General features: G+C 48.3%; 5 protein-coding genes across 5 annotated transcripts; 4 read left to right on the top strand and 1 right to left on the bottom strand.

Annotated features, from left to right (window-relative positions):
* Window positions 1-1204: 1204 nt before the first annotated feature.
* N7466_008334 (LLM class flavin-dependent oxidoreductase) lies at window positions 1205-2302 on the bottom strand (the record flags this gene model as incomplete). Its single annotated transcript, XM_057167723.1, has 1 exon — window positions 1205-2302. One exon carries the CDS (start codon window positions 2300-2302, stop codon window positions 1205-1207), a length of 1098 nt encoding a protein of 365 aa, XP_057018354.1.
* A 789-nt stretch (window positions 2303-3091) lies between these two features.
* Window positions 3092-3754, top strand: N7466_008335 (GNAT family N-acetyltransferase; the record flags this gene model as incomplete). Its single annotated transcript, XM_057167724.1, has 1 exon — window positions 3092-3754. One exon carries the CDS (start codon window positions 3092-3094, stop codon window positions 3752-3754), a length of 663 nt encoding a protein of 220 aa, XP_057018355.1.
* Window positions 3755-4332: 578 nt separating this feature from the next.
* On the top strand, window positions 4333-5169 carry N7466_008336 (uncharacterized protein; the record flags this gene model as incomplete). Its single annotated transcript, XM_057167725.1, has 1 exon — window positions 4333-5169. The coding sequence occupies one exon, from the start codon at window positions 4333-4335 to the stop codon at window positions 5167-5169; it is 837 nt and encodes a 278-aa protein (XP_057018356.1).
* A 373-nt stretch (window positions 5170-5542) lies between these two features.
* On the top strand, window positions 5543-8733 carry cym1 (pitrilysin family metalloprotease cym1; the record flags this gene model as incomplete). Its single annotated transcript, XM_057167726.1, has 2 exons — window positions 5543-5919; window positions 5979-8733. The coding sequence occupies 2 exons, from the start codon at window positions 5543-5545 to the stop codon at window positions 8731-8733; spliced, it is 3132 nt and encodes a 1043-aa protein (XP_057018357.1).
* Window positions 8734-10226: 1493 nt separating this feature from the next.
* N7466_008338 (class II aldolase/adducin family protein) lies at window positions 10227-11217 on the top strand (the record flags this gene model as incomplete). Its single annotated transcript, XM_057167727.1, has 2 exons — window positions 10227-10494; window positions 10598-11217. The coding sequence occupies 2 exons, from the start codon at window positions 10227-10229 to the stop codon at window positions 11215-11217; spliced, it is 888 nt and encodes a 295-aa protein (XP_057018358.1).
* Window positions 11218-11507: the final 290 nt, after the last annotated feature.

The raw sequence follows: 11507 nt of genomic DNA on the forward strand, positions 1-11507 counted from the left end.
TTCTCTCCAAACATTGAATCTTCAAAAAAGACTGGATCTAATTGGAGATATGGCCGTGTGGCCCATGGACGAGGACGAGGATTTTTAGCAAAAGCTGCGCAACGGTCGTACGTCAGCGGACATGGTGGCCCACTTATGGAATCTTGAACAATCTACAAATGTAAGATAACTAGAAGGTTATTTCATCAATTGCAATTCTTCAATTGCCTCTATGTTGGGGGAAAAAGAGCATCTCATGCATTGACAGAACAGTTCATGCGAGTTAGTTTGGTTTTTTTTTCTCTATTTTTTTTCCTTTTCTCCGCTTCTTTTTCTTTGACTTTTACGCATAAACCATGGGTCTTGTTATGCTGCAATAATTATTTGCCGGGTGGGTCTTTTCCAAGGAACGACTTCTTCATTGGTTGGGCTTCATTCACAGTCAACCCCACTCTATAACGAACGCGACTTGATTTTCGTTGATATGGTTGATATGGTTGATATTATTAGGCTGAGTTAAACCGCTCCATTGAAATGGTGAAACATCAGGGCGTTCATGGCGTTGAAAAACGTACTCCATATCCCGAATCGCCTTCCCCGTACCTGATATGCGATGATCATTTCCTACTTCATCCTCCCCTGACCACGAATTATTATGATATGAACGCTTCAAATGTTTGTCCCCTGTTATTCTTCAGTGGGGATTTAAGTTGCATCATGGGATATCTACCGACGATTATGGCGGAATCAGACACTTGATCCACCGATTACGATGTACTATACTGCGCCTCATCGAATTTAAACATTTTTGACCGGGATTTTCCTTATAGGGCACATGTGCATAGAAAGATGCTAAGGTTCAAGTTTACTTAGGACCTAGGTAATGGCTTACGATTTCCCATTCGATGCACCAATCCCATGTGAAGTGTATCTAAATCACATCGACTTGTTGAAAATTCGCATTCTACAACCTTGGAAATACGGAATTAATGTGGCGTGGGTCTAACTAAAAAGCTTAGCCTTGCGAGACATTCCGGTAAGAATGTCTCACAGTGTCTTTGACATGACTCAACAGACTAGCTCTACACCCAAGAAAAAGCTAATAGCGTAACTGAAAGCCTATAAATATCATGAATTCAATTTTCAAGCTATGTGCAGTGAATGTTTGAGTAATTGAATCTGTAGCAAAATCTACCTATATTAAAAATTGATTTTGGGATTCATTTCAAGCAGAACCATTCTCCCGCTTCTGCAACTCTCCCCGTACCCCGGGCAACACATAACGTCCATAATCAATAGCATCATTAAGGTTGTCATAGCCGCGAATAGAGATCAGTTCAGCACCAAGATCAACGTAATCCAAAATAGAGTCGATAATAGTCTGATGAGATCCGACCAAAGCAGTGGAAGCTCCGCGAGCATTAGTCGCAGTCACAGTAGGATACCAGAGAGCCCGGTCCTGAACCTCTCCACGAGCAGCAATATCAAGCAATCGCTGCGAGCCCACATTTTGAGGAGGCGGGGCATTGGCAGGTGCCTTTCCTTGTCCATTCGCACGATTGGCCGTTAACAGATCCAACGTCTTGTGTGCCTTGGCCCAAGCAAGCTCATCAGTCTCGGCAACAATAGGCCGGAACGTAACCCAGATGCGTGGTCGATCGCTCACAGGCCGACCAGCCTTATCAGATTCGGCATAGATCCGATCAATCTGCTCCTTGGTCTCCTTAAGAGGTTCACCCCAGAGCCCGAAGATATCGGCTAGGGAGCCACCAATGCGGTACGCCTCATCGGAGGAGCCGCCAACAGAGACCGGGATAGTACCGTTGACTGGCCGCACCTTATTGCTGAACTGCTTGAACTGGTAGTACTCGCCATCCCAGTCGAAGGGATCAGCGGATTCCCATGCGCGGCGTAGAATGCGGATGTACTCCTCGAGACGCGCGTAACGCTGTTCCTTATTGAGGAAGTCACCTTCCTTGGCTTGCTCGGCGTCACTGCCACCGGCGATGAAGTGGACGACTGCCCGGCCGGAGCTGAGCTGGTCTAGTGTGGCAAGAGCCTTGGCTGCGACTGTTGGATAGAGGGTATTGGGACGAAGTGCGACAATCACCTTGAGGTTCTTGGTGTGGGCAGCGATAGTGGCGGCGATAGTCCAAGGGTCAAAGTAGGACGAATCGTAGGGGACCAAGGTGTAGTTGAAGTCATAGTCATCCAAGGAACGGGCGTACCGAGCCAAGTATGCCGGATCAATCACCGCATCGGGGATTGGCTTCAGCTCCGTTGAAGCATTGGGGAAGGTAAGACTAATAAATTCGGTAGGCATTTTTTCTCTCGAGCTTTGGCCTTTATTGGGTATCTTGTAAATTCAAATCTCCTGTCTTGCATGATGGGAGATATGGTTCTTATAGTTGTTTATTCGGGATCCGGGGAATTGCCGATTATCAATATCCGAAGCGCAGATGATGCGAGCTGGTACAGAATGGCGTCTTATCACGAACTGTGGGTAAATGTAACTACCTAGTAATCTATATCAGTATTTATCATCAGGAGGTGTTCTCGAATTGACATTCTAACCGTTTAGAGGGGTTTATCGCAAGGTGCAATGAGGGGTTTGTGCATGGCATCAAATCCCCCGGGATCACGCCATGACTTTTATGCCTTTGCTGACATATAAGCATTGTATTTTTCTGATAATACAACATGCATGCGAGGAGACTAAAGCAAGTGACAGAATGTTCTTGGTAAAAAGCACATATGTGCTGTCTGGCCAATCGGTGGCAGGCCGCTCATGCCATTTGCGGCTACCTTAAGAAACCAGCCCTGGAGGCTGGAGCTCAGTGTTGTTGATTTTTACTAACAAATATTCAATGTTCTTCCGGGGGTTCCTCACAAAACAATCATCTTCTTACATCACGGAACACACCTGGAAGATCGATTTCAACCTCGACATAAACTATGAATTCATGGTTGCTGATGGAAGCTGAGATGTGGAGATGACATACTCCATATCGGCGACGATAAGCTAGTCCGGGCCCGTTCCCCGCGATTTCGGCTTTTACTGAACACCTACGCTTCCTACCTTCTAGCGACGTCGCGTACATACCCGAACTCAATGGCATCCATTACACCTTATACTACGGTGATTCAATCACCCCCCGGCCCTGATGCGAAACTCGTCCTCCCAGGCCAAGCAACAACCAACCCACCGATCTTCAACGATGCAATGATCGTGCGCATGCGCGTATTCGTCGACGAACAGAAATGCTCCGCCGACGGCGAGATTGACAGTGACGATGCACGAAGCTGGCAATGGGTGATGTACGATTCAGCCTCAGTCACGAATTCGAATACACCTGTTGCAGTCATCCGGCTGGTGCCCCCTCCACAGCTACCACATGCCCTTCTCACACACCCGGATACAAAAAGCCTACCCAAATTTGATTGGGATCACGAGCCGTGTGTCAAGTTAACACGCGTCGCGGTTATGCCCGAATACCGGGGTAAGGGACTTGGGCGGCGTCTAGTGGATACGGCACTAGAGTGGGCGGTGGATCATGCGGCCGAGATTGATGAGGCCGCAACCAAGCTCGCATCAGCGTCGAATGAAACCGCGGCTATTAAGAAATGGGAAGGCTTGGTTCTTGTCCATGCGCAAGTGGATGTGGAGAAGATGTATTGCGGGCTGGGATTTGAGACCGATGAGTCGCTTGGTCGGTGGGATGAGGAGGGCATTGAACATGTGGGGATGTTCCGAAGATTAAAATCGGTACAGTGAGAGCCAATGAATTGCGTATGAGGGGAAATAAAAAGCGTTAATCTTAGTAGGACATGAATGGAGGATCCGTACAAAAAATAAGCGGGCATGGGGGTATAAGGTTCTGTGAGCCATTTATGTCGATTCATCGATTCTCTTGTATTTTCCCCGCAAATCATCGGTATAACGCATCATATGACAACCATCCTTCGCAGAAGCTTAAATTCCTCGCAGAAAAGGAACGGCAAATCAAATGTTATATCGGTTGGATGAACCTGAATGCAATGACGTGGGGGATACCCCGGAGCGGCGCGTCAGTGGCGGCCCATACTTTCGCCTCTCCACATTACCCCATCGTGTAAAAGGAATGACCAAAGCATATCCATATTCCATTTCCATGGTCATGGCACTCCTGAGTTCTGTTTGAATCATGGCGATTTTTTTGCTTAAACATCCCCCTTCTCCCTCTTCAGTGGCGGCAAACAGCATAAGACGATACGGGCAGTCGAGCTGCTTCAAAAAGGTCTTCCCGAGCAAAGCATGCATTACAAAATCACTACTATGTCCTCGCGCGTCAAAACACCATTTTTCCTTGAATCATGAGCGACACGGTCCCTGAGGGGTCCGTAAGCCCGGTTTTTCGAACCGGCAGTGGAAATGTGGCTCTCGGAATCGCTGTCATTGCATTCATGTCTATTGCGCTATACAACGCTCTGGAGCTCTCGGTGCTCATTCCACTAAGCTTCAGAAGATATAACAGCCTATATTTCTGGGCACTATTGATATCTACTGTTCTCGGCGTGATACCGGCTACAATCGGCCCTAGCCTGGAGTTCTTCAACCTGTCACCTTTGTGGCTTAGCCTAACACTATCCAACATTGGCTTCGTGTGCATGGTGCCAAATCAATCGGTAGTGCTTTACTCACGGCTGCACCTGGTATCTCAGAACCCAACTGTGTTGTCGATGGTGCGTTGGCTCGTCATTGCCGGGGGCTTTGTTGTCATTCCCACTATTGTCATGAACTTCGGATCCAGCTATCGCCCACAGGAATCATCGTGGACCAGCGGATTCAATGTCCTTGAACGCCTACAGTTGACCTGGTTCGCGACACAGGAGATGTGTATATCCTCAATTTATATCTGGGAAACTATACAGTTGATTCGTCTCAGCCCGAAGGAGGACAAGAGACGACACAAGATCTTATATGAACTTATTGCCATCAATGTTGCAGCTATCTGCATGGATATATCGTTGTTGGTACTTGAGTACTTGGGGTTCTATTACACGCAGGTGATATTCAAGGCCACTGTTTATAGCGTGAAGCTGAAACTGGAGTTTGCAGTGCTTGGAATGTTGGTCTCGATTGTTCGTTCGCACTCAGAGTCGGCGCCACCAACGTGGCAAGCCGACTGGACTTCATCAACGTTCTCATAACCACCCGTGGACTAGTGAAAAAGAAAATTAACATTGACTTGACCTTGTGGACAAGAATACTCCAGTTTTAAGAAAATAATTACAAACATCACTCCGTTTCTAATATTGAGTCTCCACATCAATCGAAAATGAGTAATCGTGCATCGTCTAGGCCCTTCCTAATTAGTAAATCCCCAATATACTATGGATTACATAACCCAGGCACGTGATGATACCGTGTCTTCCGATATTTGTAGAATCAACGGCTTCCAATCTACTCCTTTTGGCTTCTTAGCTTTGCATTTCTTCTCGTAAGAAATTATAGTTGAACTGTTCCATGAACTTGAGGTGACCCATTTTTGAGTTATCTCTTTGTTCAGCTCTCAGTGATACCATGTTGCGCTCATCCATCGGACTGGGCAGGGCCCGAGGTCCAGCTTTGCGCCAACCATTGTCGAGCCACTTTCTCAAGTCGAACTCTGCAATCAATGTCGCTCGTACAACAAGAGCAAACTCTACTGTCACAAACCTTGACAACTTTCCCGGAATTGGCGAGAAGCTTCACGGATTCACCGTTCGCGAGAAGAAGCATGTCCCAGAGCTGCATCTCACCGCAGTTCGGTTAACTCACGACAAGACCGATGCCGACTACTTGCACGTCGCTAGAGATGACAAGAACAATGTCTTCGGTATTGGTTTCAAGACAAACCCGCCTGATGCGACAGGCGTACCTCATATTCTAGAACACACCACATTATGCGGAAGCGAAAAGTAAGCATCCTAGCTTGACAACAAATGATTGGTTCAATCCTAATTTTCCATCGCTCTAGATACCCGATTCGTGACCCATTCTTCAAGATGCTTCCGCGTTCGCTTTCAAACTTCATGAATGCCTTCACCTCCTCCGACCACACCACATACCCCTTCGCTACAACCAACCCCCAAGATTTCCAAAATCTTTTGTCTGTGTATCTTGATGCCACCCTGCACCCCCTTCTCAAGAGCGATGATTTCAGACAGGAGGGATGGCGTTTGGGCCCCGAGGACCCCCGCGCCCTTCTGAACACACCTGAGCAGAAGGCCAAGCTGGAGGACATTGTATTCAAAGGAGTTGTGTACAACGAGATGAAGGGTCAGATGTCCGACGCCAACTATCTGTACTACATTCAATTCAAGGAGAGCATCTTCCCCGCGATGAACAATTCAGGAGGCGATCCCGAGTACATCACCGATCTCACCCACAAGCAGCTATACGACTTTTCCAAGCGCAATTACCACCCAAGCAATTCCAAGATATTGACTTACGGCGATATGCCGTTGGCCGATCACCTGGAACAGATTGGTACTGTTTTGGACGGATTTGAACTAGGACAGGCTGATAATGATGTGAAACTTCCTCTGGATCTCAACAAGCCGGTGGAAGTGACTGTCTCCGGACCGATCGACACATTCTCCAGCGAAGACAAGCAACATAAGACCTCGACCTCCTGGTACATGGGAGACTCGACTGATACCGTGGAGACATTCTCCGTCGGAATCATCTCTTCACTTTTCTTGGATGGTTATGGTTCGCCCATGTACCGGGCCCTCATTGAAAGTGGTCTTGGATCTTCCTTTACTCCCAACACTGGGCTGGATGCGTCCGGCAAGGTCCCAATCTTTTCGGTTGGTGTGACTGGCGTTGGCGCAGAAGAGGCTCCCAAGATCAAGCAGGTTATTCAGGATGCCTTCCGAGAGTCCGTTTCGGCCGGATTCAGCGACGAGAAGGTACGTGGTTTCCTGCACCAACTAGAGCTTGCGCTGCGACACAAGACTGCGAACTTCGGTATCGGAGTTATGCAGAAGACCATTGCCTCTTGGTTCAATGGTTCCAACCCAATGCAGGAGCTGGCCTGGAACGATGTCATTGAGGAATTCAAGAGAAGGTATGCGACACCTGGCTATCTGGAATCTCTTGTTGAGAAGTACCTCTTGAACGATCGCTCTATGACCTTCACCATGGTCGGCTCCCCGACCTTCAACAAGGAATTGGATGATAAGGAAGCTATCCGCAAGGACCAGAAGCTTGCCAAGCTTATTGAGGAACATGGCTCAGTCGAGAATGCCGTCGCCAAATTGACCGAAGAGGAGCTGCAGCTGTTGAAGGTGCAGGAGGACGCCCAGAATGCGGATCTAAGCTGTCTCCCATCGGTACGGGTCAAGGATATTTCTCGCCAAAAGGAACGGAAGCTTGTTCGCGAGTCCAAGGTCGACGGTGTCGATGTTGTTTGGCGCGAGGCTCCTACCAATGGTCTGACCTACTTCCAGGCTGTCAATACCTTCGAGGGATTGCCAGCCGATCTTCGTCTCCTGATGCCCTTGTTCAATGACTGTATCATGCGACTGGGCACTGCGAACAGATCCATGGAAGAATGGGAAGATCTCATCAAATTGAAGACAGGCGGCATCTCGACCTCTGACTTCAACGTGTCATCAGCAACCCAGTTGAACCAATTCAAGGAGGGTCTTGACTTCTCTGGATATGCCATTGACAAGAACATTCCTGAGATGTTGGAAATGCTCTCCACTTTGGTGACCGAAACCAACTTCTCTAGCCCTGGAGCACCAGCTATGATCCAAGAGTTGTTACGATTGACCACAAATGGCGCTCTCGATTCCATTGCCGGAACCGGTCATCGCTATGCCGTCAATGCTGCAGCTGCCAGCATCTCGCAAAACCTGTGGGTGCAAGAGCAGCAGTCCGGTCTTGAGCAGCTGCAGGCCACTGCCAACCTTTTGCGTGACGCAGAGTCGTCCCCTGAGCGCCTTCAGGAGTTGATTGAGAAGCTACGTCTTATTCAATCATTTGCAATCTCGAAAAACTCGAACCTTCGTGTTCGCATGGTTTGTGAAGCTGAAAGTGCCTCACGTAATGAGTCTGTACTGCAAAAGTGGATGGCTGGTCTCCCTCGGGTGCCTTCACCTCAGTCGAGCGCCTCCACAGCTGGTTTCCAGCCGTTTGAAAAGGCTTTCTACGACATGCCATACAAGGTCTACTATTCTGGACAAGTGTCACAGACTGTACCATTTGTCGACCCCGCTAGCGCTCCACTCACAGTGATGTCACAACTTCTCACTCACAACTACTTACACCCTGAAATTCGTGAGAAGGGTGGCGCATATGGCGCCGGAGCCAGCAACGCCCCTCTCAAGGGTATCTTCTCCTTCATGAGCTACCGCGATCCCAACCCTACAAACACACTGAAGGTGTTCCAGAACAGTGGTATCTTTGCCAGAGACCGCGTGTGGTCCGAACGTGAGATCGAAGAGGCCAAGCTCGGTATCTTCCAGGGCCTCGACGCCCCAGTCAGTGTCGATAGTGAGGGATCTCGTTACTTCCTGAGCGGTGTCACCCATGAGATGGACCAGCGCTGGCGAGAGCAAGTCCTTGACGTGACCGCCAAGGACGTGAACGAAGTTGCCGATCGATTCCTGGTGAACGGCTCTCGAAGCGCAACGTGTGTGCTCGGCGAGAAGAAAGACTGGGCTGGCCCTGAGTGGGATTTGCGCAAGCTGTCCATGGGTCAGTCAGAAACCTCTGAGTAGAGGTCCTGGCCGCCCTGCTGCCATTGCATTTCCCGACTAGCTAACATGTCACAGCTTGTCGGGATCAAACCTTGGGAAGTGCTTCAATGCATATGCATTTCCCGTGTACTTTAATCACCCCGTATGTTCGAGTATCTATGCATCCCCCTGTACATAAATGTATACTACCCGACCTGATGAATCTCCGGTCTTTCTGTTCTTTTCTTTCCCGTTTCCTTCTTCTTATCCCTTCAGCTCCCTTCCAACCCGCGCTACAAGATCTATACGTGCTTCCATGCACATGAGCCCCCTCACGTCTCCAACCAGCTGTCTCTATTGGTTGATGGGTGTGGCATCTTTTCATCGGTTTACCTGATGGGATGCAAGCGCAAGAACTACAGGAATGTGAGCCCTTGAGGCACACTTCCCATCTCCGTTTCTCGGAACCGCTCTGGACTTTCAGCCTACGCAGAGCGGACTAAAAACGTGAGAACATACACATGCATGTACCTTATACCTAATAGAATTCTCTGTAAAATCTTAATTGTAGCGATGACAATTTTCAAACTTCCTCTCGATCCCACTGCCTTGATAATTTGGAAAATGCCCGCATCCATTTAGTCCATGGGGCACATGAGCACTGTCTGAAGGAGTTCATTTCAAATGTTGACTCATTAATAATCAATCCCAGGCTAGTTACTGGTAAATTTTGACTTTGCTTTATGAGTCATCTTTCTGCCAATATTCATATACAACAACGGGTTCCATAGCTCAGTTGGTTAGAGCGTCGTGCTAATAACGCGAATGTCGAGGGTTCGACCCCCTCTGGGACCATTCTTTTTTGTCCTTTTTTTTCCCGTTTGGAACTTCTCTTCTTGCTCTAAAGTGATTTTTTTGGATTTTTTCAGTGCTCTCCAAAGCTGAATTTGCCAGGGATCAACTAGGTAGGCCAGAATTCTGACAGCCTTGGAGGTCTTATGTATCAATTTTCACATTCAAACATTCAAATGTTCCAGAAACCTCAACATTTGAAGCATTGTGTTTGGAGGTGTAAGTGCTGTCTGTAGATGGATCAGGGATATGTATGTATACAATGTGCAGCCACTTTAAACCGGGCGGGTTCCATTACCACCAGCCACATGTGCATCAATTGATGGTGAAGTTGTCCGTTCAGTCCTTTAAACAAGGATTTCTGAAGCCGAAGGCACTTTTAACTATTCCAGCAGTGTAAAAATCTGGATAATTTAGGTTCAATTCTAGACGGAGAATAAACGTCCGTTCAAACTGTCAAGACGTGAAAACCCACGGAGCCTCACATTCCGTTGTGGGGCAGACCCACGGCGGGGATGTGGCGTTGTTGCATACCAAGTGCTCTACAGTGTGCAGGCCTATAAAATGGCTAAACTTGAACCTGGAACGGACCTCATAATAGACTGAATCACTTGCGAATGCCAATACTCAAGTACTGTCAATTCTGGATCGCGAGTCGCGCCTGATATTCGACTGTGAAAAACATGGCGACTTTGACCAACAACGGAACACTCAACGAAAAGTCGTCAAATGGAAAATCTACGCCACAAGATTCCTTTTTTGAGGATGTCCATTTTCTAGGTGACAAGGAGGGTCGCGTCGTTATTCGATCACCCCCGAAGTTCGAGGATAAGAAGGCAGAATGCACATACCAGAAGCAACATCTGGCCGTCGCATTCCGGGTCTTTGCAAAGCAAGGCTTTGACGAGGGTGTGGCAGGACATATATCTCTGAGAGATCCAATCAATCCTGGTAAGCAAGACCTCGAGAAAAGACATGCCCTTCCGTAAAAAAGTCTCGAAAACGAACAAGTGCTGGCCATTCAAAGTCCCCTCAGGCTAACTGTGATGGGCAGAACACTTCTGGATCAACCCACTTAGCATGCACTTCTCCATGATCAGCGTGTCAGATCTAGTCCTCGTAAACGAATCCGGCGAAGTTCTCCCAGGAGGAGCCCAACACCCAATCAACGGGCCCGCCTTCGCAATCCACAGCGAAATCCACAAAGCCAGACCAGATCTCAACGCAGCTTGCCACGCTCACTCCATCTACGGAAAGGCCTTCTCCTGCTACGGCCGACCAATCGAGATGCTATACCAGGACGCACTACGCTTTTACAACGATCTCGCCGTGTACAACCATTACGGTGGGACGGTGGTGTCCACAGAAGAAGGGGCCCGTATCGCCAAGGCGCTTGGTCCCACGTGCCGAAGCGTGATTTTGCAGAATCATGGGATGATCACCTGTGGGCGGACAGTGGACGAAGCGGCATTCTTGTTCATCGCACTGGACCGGTGCTGTCACTCACAGCTGCTTGCTAATGCGGCTACGGGTCCAGGGTGGGAGAAGATTTATATTAATGAGGCCGAAGCGGAGATGACACATAAGAAGAGTGGGAATTCGAGTAAGATGTGGTTGGCTTTTCAGCCGTACTATGATCAGGTTGTGAAAGAGGATCCGTCGGTTTTGGAGTAGGATCCATCATCCATTGGTTATTCACAAGTATCTAGCCGAGTCTATAGTGGCATTCAAATGTTAGCTTCAAACTCAATGTTGCATATATACTAGATGCATGTCCACGGGTGAGTTGGGCTCGAGCACTTGTGATGGGCCTGAATGGGCATTGCATTTGATTGTGATGAAATCTCCAGGAAGCTGCCAAGGTCTGCTGATGCGTTAGACTCGATGCTAAAAATATCCCATATGCATACTAGGATTCGTTGAAAACTTGAATATGCACGTGCGTATATGCAACTATTTAAGGA

This window comes from Penicillium verhagenii (assembly GCF_028828195.1).
Source record: "Penicillium verhagenii strain IBT 33310 chromosome Unknown utg000008l_segment0_segment0, whole genome shotgun sequence".
In the NCBI taxonomy this organism is placed as follows: domain Eukaryota; kingdom Fungi; phylum Ascomycota; class Eurotiomycetes; order Eurotiales; family Aspergillaceae; genus Penicillium; species Penicillium verhagenii.